General features: G+C 36.0%; 1 protein-coding gene across 1 annotated transcript; it reads right to left on the bottom strand.

Moving 5' to 3' along the window:
- Positions 1 to 19,030: 19,030 nt before the first annotated feature.
- On the bottom strand, positions 19,031 to 19,830 carry LOC133696751 (major allergen Pru ar 1-like). Its single transcript, XM_062119025.1, has 2 exons — positions 19,630 to 19,830; positions 19,031 to 19,425 (listed from the first exon to the last, which is right to left on the bottom strand). The coding sequence occupies exons 1-2, from the start codon at positions 19,811 to 19,813 to the stop codon at positions 19,127 to 19,129; spliced, it is 483 nt and encodes a 160-aa protein (XP_061975009.1). The 5' UTR covers positions 19,814 to 19,830; the 3' UTR covers positions 19,031 to 19,126.
- Positions 19,831 to 20,074: the final 244 nt, after the last annotated feature.

The following is a 20,074-nucleotide window of genomic DNA, read 5'->3' on the forward strand; positions in this document are numbered from 1 at the left end:
ATACTGTATTGTATAACCGACACCTGAGCTATGAAAAGAACTTGATTTGTTGTTAACATAAGTTATAATCATGAATGCCTGACAACATTTACAAGTATTAGCATTATTCGAATAAGATAACTAATGCAATCATGTTAACAATTTATAATCTGATTGGAACCTCCTTGTGTGTGGTTTTCAATTGAATAACAAGAGTTTATACTATACTTGTTTGAAATATCATTAGTGGATCCTCTAACCTTGACATTTGTTGTTATCATTGTTTAATCCTTACGTTAATCTTTCATCTCAAAGTTCTCATCAATTTCTTCTTCTTCTTCATCTTTATTATTATCATTATTAATAGTATTATTGGTATTATTATTACTACTACTACTACTACTACTATTATTAGTATTACTATTACTATTATTATTATTGTTGTTGTTGTTGTTGTTGTTGTTGTTGTTCTTGTTACTATTGTTGTAGTATTTTTGTTGCTTATAATTTATACAAGTAACCTCCCTGTGGTTCGACCCCGGTCTTGCCGGGTTATTTATTACTTCGACACTCCTGCACTTGGGAAAAGACATCAATCTTTTGGTCGTGTCAGTCATTACAGCTAGTTCTCATCCTTTTGTAACCAAGTTCTAAGGAACAATATATATGATTTACTCTCTGGCTTCTTTAATAAAAAGAACTGAGATTTACTTTCTCAAATTCTATCTTGGTATCAGAGCTCTCGATCAAAGGTGTGGGAATTCTCCCTTTTTTCTTTTTTTTTCTCGCACTTTCTATCTCTTTCTTTTGATCTAATCATGGCTTCCGCTTCTACTCAATCTTCTTCATCCTCTAGCTCGATTAGATCTGGACAAAGCACAATAATGGCGTGCATTCCTTCCTATAAGATGCTTAACCACACGTTGCTTGTGAAACTTGATCAAACCAATTACATCTTGTGGAGATTTTAGATTGATAATGTTGTTTTTGCTAATGGTTTGAGGATTTCATAGATGGAACCCCCATATGTCTGGAGAAAGAACTAAATCCAAGAGTGATCAATCCATCTTTTGTTGCTTGGAGAAGACAAGATCGAACAATCCTCAATTGGATCTACACGTCTCTCACACCAGCAATTATGTCACATATCATAGGCCACAATTCTTCTCACTCTGCTTTGAATGCATTGGAGAAATCCTTTTCGTCTTCCTCAAGAGCCAGAATAATACAACTAAGGCTCGAGTTACAGTCCACGAAGAAAGGATCTCTGTCTATGATAGACTACATCTTAATGGTCAAAGGAGTAGCAGATAATCTAGCAGCCATTAGAGAACCTTTCTCAGAACAAGATCAGGTTTTGAATATCCTTGGAGGCCTTAGATCTGACTACAATTCAGTAGTTACTACTATCAACATTAGAGATGACAGGATCTCTATTGAAGCTATTCACAGTATGCTTCTAGCTTATGAGCATCGTCTTGAGCAACAAAGCTCGATTGAAAAAATCTCTATTATGTCTGCCAATTATGCCTCTTTCTCTAATAACAGATGTGGTGGAAGGAAATATAATAGCGGTTAAGGACAAAACTATACTCCAAATACCAACAACTCACCTATAGAGGTCGTGGTTGCGGATGCAGATATAGACAGAATGGAAGGCATAATTCAACTAACTCTGAAAAGCCATAATGCTAGTTATGTGGCAAGTTTGGTCATACGGTTCAGGTCTGTTATCACAAATTTGATATCTTCTATCAAAGCTCTCAGAATAGTGGTACTCCTTCTTCGAGTGCTGTAATCAAAACTCTATACCTGCTATGACTACCTCTTCTAATAGCCTTGCAGATGACACTTGGTATCTTGATTTTAGAGCAAGTCATCATTTGACTCAGAACGTGGAAAATCTAACCAGTTTTACACCATACACGGGGACAGATAAGGTCATAATTGGTAATGATAAGCACCTATCCATTTCCAACACTGGTTCCTAATGTTTAGTCTCTAATTCACACTCTTTCCTAACTCAAAAAGGTGTTTCATGTTCTGTTTATCTCAGCAAACTTGATAAGTGTTGCTAAGTTCTGCTCAGATAATAATGCCTTCATTGAGTTTCAATCTAATCATTTCTTTATAAAGGATCTACATACAAAGAAGGAGCTCGCTCCAGGCAGGCTTGAGAATGGCCTTTACAGGTTTCTAGTATTGAACAACAAGAAAATGGCTTATATTGGTGTTAATAATTCTTTTACTTTTCACCCCCATAGTTTCAGTACTATTGATAATAAAGTGGAGTTATGGCATCATAGACTAGGTCATGCTGCCATTGACATTGTAACCCGAGTAATGCAAAGTTGTAATTTTTTTATGAAAAGAATAAAGCTACTATTTGCTATTCTTGTCATCTTGCTAAAATCATAGATTACCTACTCATCTTTCACTTTCCCGTGCATCCAATCCTTTGGAACTTGTTCAAACTGACATTTAGGTATCTGCCTCGATCAAGTCTACATCTGGTGCTAAATATTTCATCTTATTTCTAGATGAATACTCATGGTACACATGGTTCTATCCTCTACAAACAAAAGACCAAGCTCTTTTTATTTTTAAGTAGTTCAAACTTAAAGTAGAGAATCAATTTGATGCTAAAATCAAATGTATACAGTCTGATAATAGTGGCGAGTTTAGGTTTTTTATGACTTTTCTTCAACAATCTAGCATGCTTCATCTTTTTTCTTGCCCTAACAACTCATCTTAGAATGGGAGAGTTCAGAGGAAACACAAACATTTATTGAATCTAGGTTAGCCTTGTTAGCTCATGCCTCCTTACCAATGAAATTCTAGCAATATGCCTTTCAGACAACAACCTTTCTCATGAACTGAATACCAAGCAAGGTACTAAAAAATGACTCACTTTATTTCAGTCTTTTTCAAAAAATTCTTGATTACAAGTCTCTTAGAGCGTTTGGTTGCTTATGTTACCTATTCATTCGTCCTTACAACAATCACAAGTTGTAGTACCAATCTATTCAGTGTCTTTTTCTTGGCTATAACTTCAATAACAAAGGATTTTTGTGTCTTGATTTTCTGACTGGACGAGTCTATGTTACACCTCATGTTGTCTTTGATGAAACATAATTTCCCTTAACTAAAACTCCTTCTCCTTCCCCAACTAATAATACTTAGTGAAAATTTTCACTACAGCCATTATAACTTCCTCTACTTCTTCAACTTCCTGTTCTAATTGTAGACACGAATCACCACCATCTTCTTTCACTTTCACGAGTGACAATTCAAATTCTATGAGTAGTCTTGTAACTACTCCTGCCTCTAGTACCTTACTTGAGTCAATATATGAGGCTTGAGCTTTCTCTCCTTCTCCAGCTCCACGCATGACAACAAGATTGATGTGAGGTATAACCAAGAAAAAAACCAACCTTAATCTATCTGCTATAAAGATCTCAGAACCATATTGGTTCAATCTTTGCATCACATACACTCTCAAACAAGCCCTCAAAGATACAAACTGAACTCAAGCTATGGATATAGAGATTGCTTCTCTTCATCAAAACCACACTTGGGATCTTATTGAACAACCTTCTGATGTTAATATAATAGGCTATAAATGGGTGTACAAGTTGAAACACAAGCTAGATGGGAGCATAGAAAGGTATAAAGCCAGGTTTGTGACTAAAAGGTATAACCAACTTATGGTCTTGATTATTTTGAGACCTTTATTCCAGTAGTTAAGGCTACAACTATTTGAATCATACTAAATATTGCTCTCAGTTTAAAGTGGGAAATTCAACAGCTTAATGTTCATAATGCTTTCCTAAATGGTGAGTTAGAAGAGCAAGTATACATGTCTTAACCTCCTGGATACGTGGACACTCAATTCCCAACCAAAGTGTGTAGATTGAAGAAGGCTTTATATGGTTTGAAACAAGCACCACGAGCTTGGTTTCAAAGACCCAGTTCTGCTCTTCTATAGTGGGAATTTAGCAATTCTAGAATTGATAGTTCTATGTTTCTACACTTTGGTGAGTCCACAGCTTTGATAGTCTTTGTCCATGTTGATGATATAATCATCACCGACAGCTCATCAACACAGATTTCTTCACTCATAGCTAAGCTTGACTCTGTTTTTGCCTTAAGAGACTTGGGGCAGTTATCCTACTTCCTAAGAGGTCTCTTACAATGAAGGCTCTATAAATTTAAGCCAAACCAAATACATTTCAGATCTGCTACATAGAACTGAAATGTTTGATACCAAACTAGCAAAAACATCTGGTGTTATTGGGAAGAATTTGTCCAAGTTTGATGGTGATCCTATGAAAGAGGTTACTCAATATCGAAGTGTAGTAGGGGCACTTTAGTATCTTACAATAACAAGGCCTGGTATAGCTTTTGTTGTTAATAAGGCATGCCAATTCATGCAACAACCAACCTTAACTCACTGGCTTTTAGTCAAAAGGATCCTTTGGTATCTAAGAGGAATAATGCAATATGGGTTATTGTTAAGTCCTTCAAGCAACTTGACAATAGAAGGATTCACAGATGCAGGCTAGGGTGCTCAACCTGATGATAAGCGAAGTTCAAGTGGGTATCTGGTTTATCTAGGGGGTAACTTAGTCTCTTGGTCCTCTACCAAACAAAAAGTAGTGTCTCGCAGCAATGCAGAATCTGAGTATCGAGGCCTTGCCTTAACTACTGCTGAAATTGTTCGGATGCAAGTCTTGTTGCAAGAACTATATGTATTTATACCTGAAATCCCTCTACTCCGGTATGATAATATCAATGCTTATCATATGACAAAGAACCTTGTGTTTCATGCTAGAATGAAACACATAGAAATAGAACTTCACTTCATTCGAGATCAAGTTATAAGAGGAAAGATACATCTGCATTTTGTTCCTACTAAAGAGCAGCCAATAGATCTATTGACTAAGCATCTCACAAGTTTCAAGGTTCATGTCCCTCAAAACATAGCTTTGTATAGCTTTAAGACCTTTTCACTTGAGGGGGGATGATAAGCCAAAGCTAGAAGAGTTTGTTACGTGATTTACCCAACTTATTGTTGTTAGATTTATTGTTAATAATTTGTTACAACTGTCTAGTTCTAGAAGCTTATCATAATTATTTTACAGTTATACCAGCTGTCATTAGAAGCTTATCATAACTGCTTTATAGTTATACCAGCTGACATTACGATAGTTATCAAACCAGGCTCAGGGGTTGATCCGACCAAAGGGCCGGGTCTCGAGTTTCATGGGTCAACTCGGATTAACTCGGAAAAATTTTAAAAAAATATTTGAAGTTTGTATATTTTATATGAAAAAATCCATGTGAATATAGGCTATATATGTTGTAAATAATGAAGTTTAAAAGAATATTTAAATTTTTTTATCCACATTGAAAAAACATAATTTTTTTATTGTGAACATATAGTATATATACTAAAGGACTTCAAATCCCACATTGAAAAGATATTATGTTATCCTTTTCAGTTGAAGTATTTAAACTAAAAAGTTTTTTTATCCCATATTGAAAAAAACATAACTTTTTTCTTGTGAACATAGAGTATATATACGAAATGGCTTCAAATCCCACATTGAAAAAATAACTTTTTTCTTGGAAACATAAAGTATATATGCTAATGGGTTTCAAATCCCACATTGAAGAAACATAACTTTTTCCTTGTGAACATAGAGTATATATATGAAAGGGCTTCAAATCCCACATTAAAAAGATACTATATTATCCTTTTAAGTTGAAGTATTTAAACCAAAAAGTTTTTTATCCCACATTGAAAAAACACAACTTTTTTCTTGTGAATATAGAGTATATATACGAAAGAGCTTCAAATCCCACGTTGAAAAAATAACTTTTTTCTTGGGAACATAGAGTATATATACTAAAGGGTTTCAAATCCCACGTTGAAAAAACATAACTTTTTTTTCTTGTGAACATAGAGTATATATACAAAAGGGTTTGAAGTCCCACATTGAAAAAATAGCTTTTTTCTTGGGAACATAGAGTATATATACTAAAGGGTTTCAAATCCCACATTGAAAAAATAACACATTTTCCTAATATTTATATAGTGAACTTTAAAAAGTATTAATAAACAACTAAAAAAATTATGAAAAAAAGGGGTATAGGAGAAAAACTAAATTTGAAAAAAAAACACCAGGTCTCGTCTGGGTTCACTCGAGTAGACCAGGTCATGGGTCGACTACCAGGTCGACCGGGTTTTTACGGGTTGTTGCACCGAACGGTTTTTTAACAAACCCGAACCAGTCTAGCCACGGGGTCCTGGGTCAACCCGCCAAGCCGGGTTTAATAACAATGGTCATTATAGCTAATTCTCATTCTTTTGTAATCAAGTTTTAAGAAATAATATATATATGGATTTTTGTAAGGTCATAGGTGTTAGTGCTGGTTATAGGTAAGACAGAATGTGTTGGATGATGGTTTTGAGAAGTTTCTAGTTTGTTGAAATTGTTTAACAATTTGTCCAAGTAGGTTTTTTGTAATTGAGGATCATCAAGTCTTTTGATGGCTTCGAGGGTGAATTCTTGGTCTTTGGTTAAGACATTGACTTGTTTCGAGTTTATGGATGCGTCAGAACTAGAACTAGAAGTTACTAACTCATCAATTTGGAATTCTTCCTCAGAGATTTCAGAAGAATTAAGGTTAGTGTCTGAGGTTTCAATATAAATGTTTTGTATTTGGTTGATAATGTCTTCATCTATTTGGAGTTCGTGGAGTTTGGTATTGATTTTACAGAAACGGAACGTATGTCCTTTCTGACCACACTTGTAACAAGTAATGGTTTTAAGGTCAAAAGGTTTTTTGGGCTTAGGATTAAGAGGTTTAGAAGTTTTGGTAAACTTCCTATAAGGTTTTTTTGTAGTAGGTTTGTTCGAGTTTGGAGTAAAACTGTTTTTAGTATTTATGGGCTGCTCTCCTGTAAGGAGGTTTACTATGGTTTGGATAATTTTTGGGTTTTGAGCAGTTACCACTACAGGATGATTTTTTGATAGAAAGGTCAGACTAGTGGCAGAAACTACCGAGTTCTTGTCTAGTATGTTTCATTTCCCATTTCAAATGTTTTTGAAGCTTAAAATCTTGGCAGATCTTAAGACCTTTTTGGGTGAAGCTAACAAGTTCACCATAGGTAAGCTGGTCATATGGAATGGTTTTAGATGTAAAGGTATCTTTGATTTTGTTGCGAACTTTTTCACTTAAAAGGATTGGCAAATTTGCAAGGAATTTTTCTTTTTAAAAAGGCTGGTTTGAATCCTCTCTGAGCATGACGCGAGTGAGGAATGTGTTTTTGTATCATTGAAAGTCACTAAGCTTCTTACATCTAAGGTCAAAAAGAAGTTCGGTATTTTTGTCTTTCAAATAGGAAGGGTCTCCAACAAAATGTATGGAGATTGTGAAGATAAAAGTTGACACAACATCTTGGATGATGTTTCTTGATGGGTCAATGATAGGTGTTTGGTCTTTATATGTTTGGATGGAATTTAAGATATGTAGGTGGTTGGTTTCGGTGAGATGATAATCCCACCATCCTTTTAACTGGCCAGAGAAACCAGTGATAAGGAGTTCGACAATTGCTTTGTTTAGAGTTCCAGTTTGGGTTTTGTAGGCATTAGCTGCCATAATCATTTGTTGAAGGGTGTTTATAATGTTGTATTCGGACATTCCATCTATGTTCCATTCATAGAGGGAAGAGACATTGTATTTATGTTGGTTTGGAATAGATGGCTTAGTAGATATGAAAATATCTGGAGCAATGGTTGTTTTAGGATGTTGCCAAGTATGTCTATTTAGCTCAAGAGGTGGATCTTGAAATGCTTCTGCATCAGAAGTTTATACATGGCTATTTTAGAGGGTATTTACTTGGTTTGTAGATGTGGAAGGGTTGTTTGTTTGTGGTGTGTCTATGACAGTTAGAGAGGAATTGTCAAGGTTTTGTAAATGTGTCTTGGTGGCTTTGAGGAAATCTGTTTGATTTTCCTGTATTTGTGTTTGACTTATTTTTGTAACTTGGTATGGTTTGAAGACAAGGTTTTTTAGTTTGAGATCAATTGAGGTTTTGGTGTCATTTGAACTAGTATTGGATCTTTATATTTGTTTTTTCCTATCTGGTAAGCTGTTTACCTAAGGTATGGAAGTTGGTATTTGTAAAGTTGTTTTGGTGGATGATGTGTTTGGTGTTTGAAAGGGTGTCATCACTAGGTATTTTGTAGGGAGCTGCATCAACAATCTTCTTTATTTTTTTTTATCAAATGTAAGAATTATATAGATAAAAAATAGCAAGACAAGCTTGCAGTACAAGCTGGAAACCAACAATACAAAAGGACTTACAGATCCGGGCAAAGGGGACAGACTCCCTTGAACAAACCAAAGCAAGACAAGCTTGCAAAATAGAAAATAAAGGGAATAGACTCCCTAGAATAACCTAATCAATGGGAACATGCTCCCTCGAACTAGCATCACAAAGAAACATCTGTCTGGAAACCTAAAAACCAGCAGAATCAGGAGGCGGATTTCCTTCCAACCCATAGGAAGAACCTCCAACCATGATCCAACCAGTAGCTGCCCCCACTCACAAAAGAGAGGGAGAGTAGCAGTGGAGAAAAACCTCATCAACCAGCCATCCTTAACACCAGCAGACCAGCCCTGCACTAGTGGCAGCATAGTAGCAGCAGCGAACCAGCAGCCTAAGCATGTGTGGAGAGAGCCTCACCCAAGTTCACAGCAGCATCAAGCCCCTGCAAGAAGGCAACCAAGCCACCAACCATTCTTCATGACCTGCAACAAAACCCACAACCAAACCAGGCCCAGCAGGACCCAGAAGCAGACCAACAACCTAGCAGCAACCTGCAGCCGAAGACAACAGGGCAGCAAGAACCGCAATAAGCAGACCAACACTTAATGCAGAAATGGAATAGAATACAAAGCTATCACAGCCACAGACCCAAGAAGGGCTCCCAAGAGAGAACATGTTTCCCAAAACAAAGCAACAAGAGTTGGGGGGATAGTCTCCTACAACAAACATAGAGCAAGAAACAAGCCTACCAACAGACCCCAGCCATCAAAGCAGCAGGTAAGAAAACATCCAGCAGAATGAGCAGCAACAGCCTGCAACCCAAACCAGCAATACAAAACAGCACAGCAACAGCCAGAACTAGGACTGTACCAACAGGAAGACAGGCCTACAAAGGCAACACCAAAATACAATACTATAAAAAAACCTAAATAGACACAAGGATATATTCCTTGGCCACCATTCCGCAATATCATAATATATCAAAGGGAGGAGGATGGGGTTGAAGCTGTGCCTCCCTGGATTCTAGAATCAGCCGAGGAGGAGCTGTTGGAAGGACCAATCTTTCAAACATTCCTGGTCTGCCAAAAGCAGAGGCAGCGACTTTGCTCCTTGTCAAGTATTGCCTCCGTGGAGGTAATGTGGTAGCAGTGTCAAGGCGATCTTTAGAGACTAGAACAACTTGAGGAGAGTCAGCAGAAACATCAGGGGATCTAAGCTGAGAAGCCATTTTTGCCTGTTTGCGCACATAACAATCAACTCGCTCTTCAACAGCTACAGCTGCCTCAGTAGCCATTGGATCAACCTCTGGTTCTCCTTGAGGTTCCTCCTTGAAGGACTGCTTTTCAACAACCTTTGTATCAGCTGAGGGAGTAGTGCAACCGGAGGGAGCAGAAGCTGTTGGGGGGGCTTTTTGCGCTTATGACTGGAAGATTTAGTGCAAGCATAATTGGAATGTCCTAGAGTTTTACACTGCTTGCAAAACCGTGGAAAAGATTCATATAACACTACCTAGGATTTGGAAACACCATTCGGGAGGGTGATGTTGATCAATGATGGTAAGTTAGCAAGTAAATCAACCTCAACCAGCACTCGAGCATAAGAGAGCCGAGTCATAGAGGCTGTTGGAGTATCAACATGCACTGGTTTCCCTATCACACTTGCTAGTTTAGAAAGACACAATGGTGACCAGCACTGAAGAGGCAAATTAGGGAATTTGACCCAAACTGATAGTCGAATCATATCAGAAGTATCAAAATCAAAATAATCAGGCATATGTTTTAAAATCAATAGCCGGCCAAACACATGGTAAGGCCCTCCATTGAGCACAACAAGCATGTCCAATTCAGAAGTAAACTTGAAAAATAAGCCACCCAGAATCATGCATGGAGAAATTCACATTACATTTCCAGGTAGAATGAACATATTTAGAGATGGACGTATATCCCGGAAACTTCCCAGCTATGAACCCAATTAAACTAAACCTCCATAATTCTTTGTACCCTCCCAAATTAGAGTCTAGGAAATGACAAGACGATGTAGCAGTGTACTCAGTGAAATGCACCAAAGAGGGAGACGATGGAACTAGGGTACCTAAATGGTGGTGAGAGGGAGAAATCCCAGGGTTCCCTGAAAGAGGTGTACCATGTAATAGGGAAGGCGGCGAAGGACCAAGGTTCCCTGAAGAGGCTTGGCCTTGTGTTAGGGGAGTCGGCGAAGGAGCAGTTCCAACCATCGGGTTACCAGTGCCAAACCGTGAGCTTAGAGAACCAGTCTCAACAGAGGGACCATGACGTGGTCTAATAGAGACAGGGGAGGTTGAAGGATATGCACAGGGCTTAGAGGAAGATGATGGAGGAGCAGCTAGGGTGTGCACTAGATATCCCTCTTCCGATTTTTCGTGCGGACCCTAGCTTCATAATTGGAATTAACAACATCTACGAGAGTAATTTTTGTTCGTGGAGGGACAAAGGGTGGTGAGGTGGACCGAGATGGACCAAAGGAGTGTTGTCCACGTGGGGAAACACTTCGTCTCAAAGTTCGCTGGGCGTTTGATGAAGAAGGGTGCGACTTGCAGAAATCATAATCGCGTTGGGCAAACTGCATCACCGATGATTTTTTCTTAGACTTGGCCATGAATTAATTATACCAAGAGACCAGAAAAGAGTCGATGAGAGTGTAGAGAATAAGAGATGAAACGTTGCACGAGAAAATGGAGAACGTTAACAGTAGCGGATTTTCCACTTCCTGCAACCGAGAGCTTCTCTCTCTTATTTCTTAACTACTGAGAGCTCTTTCTTGCTGCATCAACAATCTTGTTATTGTTGATTATTTGGATGTTTCTCAGAGGTGGATTGTCAGACACAATTGATGGTCCACTGGTGAGTTTCCATACTGGTGTTTTGGAACGGGTTGTAATAGGGCATGCATGTTTGATAGATGCAAATGGATATGTAACATGATGTGCAGATGCATAATGTAATTCGAACCAATCAAAGAATGGAATTCATACTTTTATGTATCTCAATGTAATTATAAAATTGGTTTTGAATATCATGCCTTTGTAAGAGGAAGTGTTTGAAAAACAAAGATTGTTTTTCATAATTTTGATCACTATAAAAATCATTTTTGAAATGAGTTTTATCTAGAACAAAATGTTTTTCTGAAGTCAAAACATTCAGCTCATTTTGGATGTTTTCAGTGACTGCAGAAAAGTTTGGACAAGCTGGAGGAGATTGTTGTTCAGTATTGATGTACACTAGTTTTAGTATATTTATAATGTAATCTGCATTTTGAGAGCTTGTAGAAAGGATGTTTGAAGTAGAATGTCTAGAAGGATTTGTATCATATGGAATATTTATGACAAAGGGGGTTTTGGAAATTCTTCCAATATCTATTGTGTTGGAATAAGAAGATTCTTCTGAGAATCTAGAGCTTGTAGAATGACGATGGAAAGACAATTTGACTTTACCATCAGTATATTGGGTTATGTTTTTAATTTGGACATTTGGTCATGGTGGTTGTGGTATTCTTGGATGGGTTGCTCCTTCAAGGATCCAATCATCTAAAAGGGTTATATCTTTCCATTGGATAGCTTTAGGAACAACTGTGTTTGATCGGGATAGATCTGTTTGGAGAAGGAGTGTTTCTCCTTTTCAGGATTGATATTTGTGTTTACTAGCAAAAGCTGAGAACATGGCTTTGTAATGGATTTTGAATATAAGAGCAACAGGGATAGATCCTTCAAACATATTGTAATTATGGGTCTTGATTTGTAATAACATGCTTTGTAAGATGTTTTTGTCTTTGAGGGATATAGTAAGATTTGGAAAGCAGTCAAAAGATACTAGACCACTGCAAAGGCTGGACTTAATGGAACTTAGGAGTGAGTCTTGGAAGTTGTGGAATCTATCATCTCGAAGGATAGCTAGAATGGAGGTGTATAAGCCTTCTTTTGTAAGGGGTTTTATCTCAACTTGGACAAGGCTAACATGAATGTATTTATAGTTTCTGGCTAAGTGTTTTTGTAGGGATTTTGGGAGAGGAGTTGGATAGTCTCAAAAGATTTTGTAAGCTGAATATCTCTTTCTTCAGTTTTAATTGTAAAATCTATTTTGAAAATGTCATAATTAGATTTTTGATAAATCTGTGTTTGGGAAATCTTTGGAATTTTCCAATCATCAATATTTTTTGTAAAATCTTCAATTGTTATTTCTTCACTTTATACAATCCTCTTATTCTCAAAGGTTTCAGATGTAGAAGAACCTGAAATAGAAGTAGATTTGTAAAAAACAGAATCCATAGTTTGAAAAGATAATTTAGAAAACAGGCTACAACTTATATGGTTCATTGCCCTATACGCTTACTCGCTCAATGGGGCACACCATTCAGTAGCATTCACCTATTAACTAAGGTTCTCTTTTCTTACCGGGGTTTCTATAAATTAAATCATTATTTCTACCCAGATCCTAATAGGCTCTGATACCAAAGTAATCCAAAACCATAACCACCATCCCAGAATTACATTCTGAGATCAAAACCCTCAAATCTAAGTTACAAACCCTGAAACAAGCTCAACAAAAAGACTGCCATCTTACAACATCTTCTGTCCAAAATTGAGAACCAATCTGACACTGAACCAAAAGACCAAACTAATGAGTCTCATGCAGTACATCATGCACTTACAAACATTGAGCATATTCCTAACAATTTCTTAAATGTGTTAACCCAAATATCTTCCAAAAAATATTTGATCAAAATTACCTTAGTCTTTTCAGATGATTTCAAACTCTACACTATTGCCTTATTTGACACAGGTGCAGATTTAAACTACATCAAAGAAGGCATAGTTCCAAAATGATTTTTACAAACTACCTCTGAAAAACTCTTTGCTCCTAATAATTCAAAATTGTATATTGCAGGCAAAACCCAATGTATTTCTCTTAAAACATTCTTTGTAGTTACAAAAGCATCACTCTTGGCACTAAATTCATCAACATGATCACCCCGTACAAAGCACATCATGATTGTATTACCTCCAAAATCCATAAAATCAAACTTGTTTTCCCATTCTTAGAAAAATCTAAGACTAGGAATTTAAATTTGATTAAAGCATGTTCTATACATATTTATCATATTAATGCATTGATTCATGGAAAACAATTTCATTTGCATGATTTACAAAACCATATTTTCTTTTGTCGCATCAACAAACAATTACAAAACTCATTTTTACAAAAGAAAATCACTAATTTACAAAGTAAGATTGAGCAACAGATTTATTCAGACTTACCTAATACCTTCTGGAAAAGAAAACAACATGTTGTTGATCTTCCTTATGCAAATACTTTTTCAGAAAAATATATACCTACAAAAACAAGACTTATTCAAATGAATGTTGATCTCAAACAGCATTGCCGACTTGAAATCCAAGATCTCGAGTCTAAAGGTCTTACTCAAAAGTCCAAATCACCATTCCAAATTTGATGTGAAATCTGGATTTTGGAAAATCCAGATTGACCCTAAGGATCGATACAAAACTACATTCACAGTTCCTTTCGGCCAATATGAATGGAATGTCATGCCTTTTGGTTTGAAAAATGCACCTTCTAAATTCCAACGCATTTGAATGACATTTTCAATGCACATTTCAAATTCTGCATTGTTTACATTGATGATGTTCTTATTTTTTCCCAATCAATAGATCAACATTTTAAGCATCTACATACATTCTTTCATACTGCATAACAAAATGGATTAGCTGTTTCAAAATCCAAAATTTCTCTATTTCAAACTCGTGTCCGTTTCTTGGGCCATTATAACTGCCAAGGTACTGTGACACCTATAGAGAGATCTTTATCCTTTACGAACAAATTCCCTGATAAGATTACCGACAAAACCCAATTACAAAGGTTTTTAGGAAGTCTTAACTATGTCCTTGATTACTATCTTAACATTAATTGTCTTGCCAAACCTTGACATGATAGGTTAAAGACAAACCTAATCCAATGGTCTGACCTTCATACCAGCATAGTCAGACAAATCAAACAACAAGTTCAAACTATTCCACTTCTCCATTGATTAGTACTTAAAAGTGCATTTTTATCAAGGTTCTATATCATCATTTTGCACTTGAAGTATCAATAACTCCTTAACTAAAGCATGTTTTATAATAACATATCTAATATTATAAGACACCTTTAATTTATGGTAAATATTCATCTTAAATGCAGGCCTATCACATAAATGAAAGAATTGATTGATGAGTTGAAGTACTGAAATTGAAAGGACAAAGAGATGGCCAAACTTAGAAAAGAGATGGTGGTGCAGTCCAAACTAGAACATTGTTCGGTAATCGGGTCATATCTGGAGTTGTAGATCTCGGATTTAGGTCTACTTTATATGGATGGAAAGGTAAGAAATAGGCCTACAACTTTCATGGGAGCCCAAGATTTAACAAGGTCATTTTCAAGTCCAAATTGTAGCAACAACGAAGAAGTTCGAATCTGTCCTGCAGCCCAGACACTATTCAGTGTTCAGCCCATATCTCGAGTTCTAGAAGTCCAAATGATCTCAAATATTTAGCCTGGAAAGATGAGACAATTTCCTAGAATTTTCATGATTGAAGTCTATTCAAATTATGACGTTATCAATGACGTTTTTGGCAGACAAGAAGATAAGAATTGTCACCAAGTCAAGATGTGGCCACCCATTCATCAATTAGTCAACAAATCAATAGTTCTGAATTTTGGCCTATAAAAGGAGGCATTTGCCATGTATTTAGGCATCTTGGTGTTCAGATCAAGATCATGCTCTTGCTCTCTCTTTTGTATTACTTAAGTTTTGTTTATATTAATCTCTTGTTTATGCCTTTCATTTCCTTTTCTTTACTTAGTTAACTTCTTTCTCATTTATGTTCTTATCTTGTTTATTTATGTTTCTTTCTTTCATTATTGTAGCTAAGTTAATTATGTCAAGGTGAAAAGGGTACACTAATAGTGTAAGAATAAGTATAATATAAACTTAACATGGACCTTAATGTTGGATACTAACATGCTTTGTATTTGTTATCTTGTTCACTTTTAATACTTTGCTTGTTAAATGGTTAATCTAGATTTATGTTGTATAACACTTGGTACAACAAATACTTGGCACTTTCATAGCCCATACTGTATTGTATAACCGACACCTGAGCTATGAAAAGAACTTGATTTGTTGTTAACATAAGTTATAATCATGAATGCCTGACAACATTTACAAGTATTAGCATTATTCGAATAAGATAACTAATGCAATCATGTTAACAATTTATAATCTGATTGGAACCTCCTTGTGTGTGGTTTCCAATTGAATAATAAGAGTTTATACTATACTTGTTTGAAATACCATTAGTGGATCCTCTAACCTTGACATTTGTTGTTATCATTGTTTAATCCTTACGTTAATCCTCCATCTCAAAGTTCTCATCAACTTCTTCTTCATCTTTATTATTATCATTATTAAGAGTATTATTGGTATTATTATTACTACTACTACTACTACTACTACTAGTATTATTATTATTATTATTATTATTATTATTATTGTCATTGTTATTGTTGTTACTATTGTTGTTGTATTATTGTTGCTTATAATTTATACAATTAACCTCCCTATGGTTCGACCCCGGTCTTGCCGGGTTATTTATTACTTCGACACCCCTACACTTGGGAAAAGACATCAATCTTTTGGTCGTGTCATCCATTTAGCTAACCTGTTAGCTCCAAAGATAGTTGAGATTGATGCTTCCAACTTTGGTTATGGGGGGATTCTTAAACAAATCCAAAATAACAAAGAACAAATCCTCCAGTACACATCTGCTGATTAGAATGATTGTTAGAAAAACTACTCCATTATCAAAAAAGAGATTCTTTCAATTGTTCTTTGCATTACAAAATTTCAAAGTGATTTATTAAATAAAAAATTCATTCTACGTGTTGATTGCAAATCCGTAAAAATTTTTTTACAAAAAGATGTCCAAAATCTTGCTTCGAAACAGATTTTTGCCAGATGACAGGCTATTTTAAGCATTTTTTATTTTGACATTACCTATATTAAACGAGATTCAAATTCCATCCCTGATTTCCTAACCCGTGAATTCCTTCAAAATAGGTCCTGATGCCTCCTCATAAGGCACAATCCAAAGATAAGGGGAAAGCTACCCAAACTCCACCTACAAAACCAGAAAGCCCACAACCTTCTACAAAACTCATGTCTTCAGCCATCCTAGCTACCAAACCTATTAAATCTTGGTATGAGGCAGTTGTTGAAGAAGAAAAAACTACAAAACAATCACAGGAACAACCAAACTTAGTACAACACTAGGTTGATACCATTTCCAAATCTCCAGAATTGCTTAGGGCACTATAAATGGTCTCCCAACAAATCTCTAGTGACTAGGAGTCATAGTCAGGTAGTATTTCCAAACCTATTTCAAAACCACAAGCAGGTTTTCCTCCCCAAAAACCCCTGATTGCTTTACAAACTCCACAACAAAGCTTTTCCAAATCCAAATCAAAATACATTTTTAAAAATAATTTCCAAAATATTTTGACCATGGAAGAAGAATTTTATCATGAAAACCCTTATATTGCAGCTTCTAAACTTTTCCCTCCAAATTGGCATTACAAACCCTGAAATTTAGCCAAACCTCAATCCTACTATGCCACCATCCTTAATATTACAAACTCTGTCAAGTTAAAACACTTCAAATTACATACAACCCACTCCAAACCAACATATTCCACATGCATTATCCAAAAAATCATCCATCCTTCAGAATAGTGACAACCCTTACATCAACCAATATCCTTCCCAATCCACCTCCTCCAACTTATCAGGATTTCAATACTTCATATACATACTGGGATTACCAACAGGCATGGTTTAATGCCTTTTTCCTACAAAACACAAATCATAGCCATTCTTGGCTCTTTTATTTTCATCACGCCATGAAATCTATAAATCTCCCTATTTGGTTCCTCCAATGGTGGGATTATTTTGGTTGTCATACTAACTTCCTCAAAGACCATCCCCTAGTTGAAAACAAATATCTCCATTTCAAACAAAATTTTCAACCTTCTCCTTTAGAAAGGAAGTTTTCTTCCCTTCTCATTTTCTGTACAAATTTTTTTGTTCCATAGGTATGTTCATGATTTTATGATTACAACCTCCAAAATTGACACCCAATCCTTGTCTGTAAATTCAAAATCCAAAATTGTGGGATTCCTTTGCGGCTGAATCCAAAAGTTCCAAAGCCGTTACGGAATGCTTACAAAAGAATCAATCAGCTCCTATCATTGATCATCATCCACAATCCAAATTCCTAGCCCGCAAGGCTCAAAGTGTAGCTCTCCTTGCTTTTGCAACAACTAAAGATGAATATCTCCAGCTTTTGTAGGGAATCATACAAAGCCAAGACCCCAAAATGGTCTTTTCCAAATCTAGCTCCTCTGGCTCGTCATCTCCTATCATATCCCTTGGTGACGACAATGAAGATGACTGCTATGACATTCTGCCACCTATCAAAAGACATTAAAGATTCTCCAAAATTATCGGCAGAAGATGACAAAAATACTTTCGATACAGATTCCTCTTTACAAAAAAGTGGTCCCCGCCACTACAAAAGGTGTCTCCCACTTCCAAAAGGTATTTCCCACTTGGAGTCCATTCATACAAAAGGACAAACAACCTTTCGGTGCAAAGGCAAACCTCTCCAGGATGTCTCTTCTATATAAACTGACTCCCTTCCATTGAGAGAGGCAGAACTGGATACAACCAAATCAAGTTTCTCTATAGAGAAATCATACTTCATATGTATTCACAAAACTGTATCAATATATAGTTTGAATTCCAAAACTGTAACCACTATCCCTTTCAAATTTTCTCCTGTTTTATATCAATACAAATTTCAAGGTTCATTTATTTAAACTTTTGAATCTTTACATTTTTTTATTTATATTTCTTTAAATAATTTTGCACATTAAGTATGCTTTGTGTTTAAATAATTGGTCTCGCTCATTCGCATCGGAAATTTGTTTGTTTCATTTTCCAAACTCAGTATATCGGCTGAAAACCTGTGACTCGATCTAAAAATCATTCTCAGGTGTAACAACGCCACGTGTTGTGTAAATTCTTATTACTTTGGTGTATATATATATTCTCTAGCTTATTGAAAAAAAAGAACAGAGATTTACTTTCTCAAATTCTATCTACTATAAGAGATAGAATTGCAAGCTAAGAGCCTAAAACCTGATTTTAGAGAGTTTTCTTTCTTCTCTCTCTTTTTTTTCCCTTTTAATCTGGTTCCTCTTTTATCCTATAACAAAACCCAAAGAATGTTTATGTTTCTATTATCCTAATATATATGTATAGCAAAATATTTAATTGCTTAATTCGGACCTTAAGGCACAGAATCAAACACGCACCCAGCAGCCGATTTCATAATCCAAAAAATAAGACACAGTACATGCCAAACTAGTTATTCGAACAGTCATATATTTTTATTTTTATTTTCCAATCTCAACATACTCTCAATTTACAACAAAGAAACCAGACCAGAAGGAGAACTCTATCGGAAGGAACATTACCATAAAATCACAAGTGAATGATGATTATCAAATCCTTATTTTATATTTTTAACACTACCCACCCAAATTATGGCCACCATAGCCAAGCCAGGCCGAGCCAAAGCCATAGCCTACCTTAAACACGTACGGTATCATTAAGGATATAGCTAGTGAGATATATATAATAAAAGTGCAAAAGCACTTAAGCATAGGCTTCAGGGTTTTGAAGGAGGTAACCTTCCACAGCTTTGTACATTCCCAGTGCCTTCTCTTTGCCTTCCTTAACCTCCTCTTCGGTAAGCACAATATCACCCTTGGTGTGATAGGTACTTTTCATTTTGTTTATGCTACCACCATCAGGACCAGGCACAAATTGTACCTCATAAACAACGGTTTCCATCTTATCCAATAATCCTTCACCTTCAATCAAACTGTACGAGTAAGAGAAATTTTCTGGGTCAACAGCTTCAACTCGGTTCTTAACAGACTTAAGACCAATACCTGCAATAATACCATGGACACATGTGCACTTTGTTATAATATTTGCGTAAAAATGTTTTTACATTCACATCAAGACACACTATTACTGGCTATTAGTATTATGCTGTAATGAATTATGGCTTAACTAGTCAATTATAATTTCTCGTTTAAGATTTTCTTCTTCTAAATATGCAGGTATTAGGTTGACCTAAAATTTACACTCACCATCTTGAAAGCTGATCTGCCTGATGCTGCCAGCCTCTCCATTGCCTTGGGTGAATTCAACGCTCTTAATAAGCTGTGGCAAGAGTTTTGGGAGGAGGTTTCCAAAGTCAAGAATCAAAGCCTTGAATAATCTTGCAGGGGGGACTGGGGAGGTGAACTCGTCACTGAAAGCAAAGACACCCATGATAGCTAGCCTAGTAAGAGAAAGGGAGAGTCTTGTGTTGCTAGCTGGGAGTTTTTTTAATTTTGAACTTGCACACAAGTGGAGATGGTGAAGGCTTGTATTTATAGATAGGAATTAAGGATTTTTTTTTTCTTAATAAATTGTTTGCCGCCTATAATCTAGATTTTGGTTCTTGTCATTTTCAAATTTATATCTCCAACAACAAGAGATTGTGGAACTTAAAACATCTCATAATACAAATGAAAAGATTAAACAGCAAAG

This window comes from Populus nigra, chromosome 6 (genome assembly GCF_951802175.1).
Source record: "Populus nigra chromosome 6, ddPopNigr1.1, whole genome shotgun sequence".
In the NCBI taxonomy this organism is placed as follows: Eukaryota; Viridiplantae; Streptophyta; class Magnoliopsida; order Malpighiales; family Salicaceae; genus Populus; species Populus nigra.

Excerpts from the sequence above, each read along its gene's own strand:
- LOC133696751 (XM_062119025.1), bottom strand. The coding sequence starts at position 19,813 with ATGGGTGTCTTTGCTTTCAGTGACGAGTTCACCTCCCCAGTCCCCCCT. Across the intron at positions 19,426-19,629 it reads GCAGATCAGCTTTCAAGATG|GTATTGGTCTTAAGTCTGTT; the intron begins GTGAGTGTAAAT and ends GTATTATTGCAG.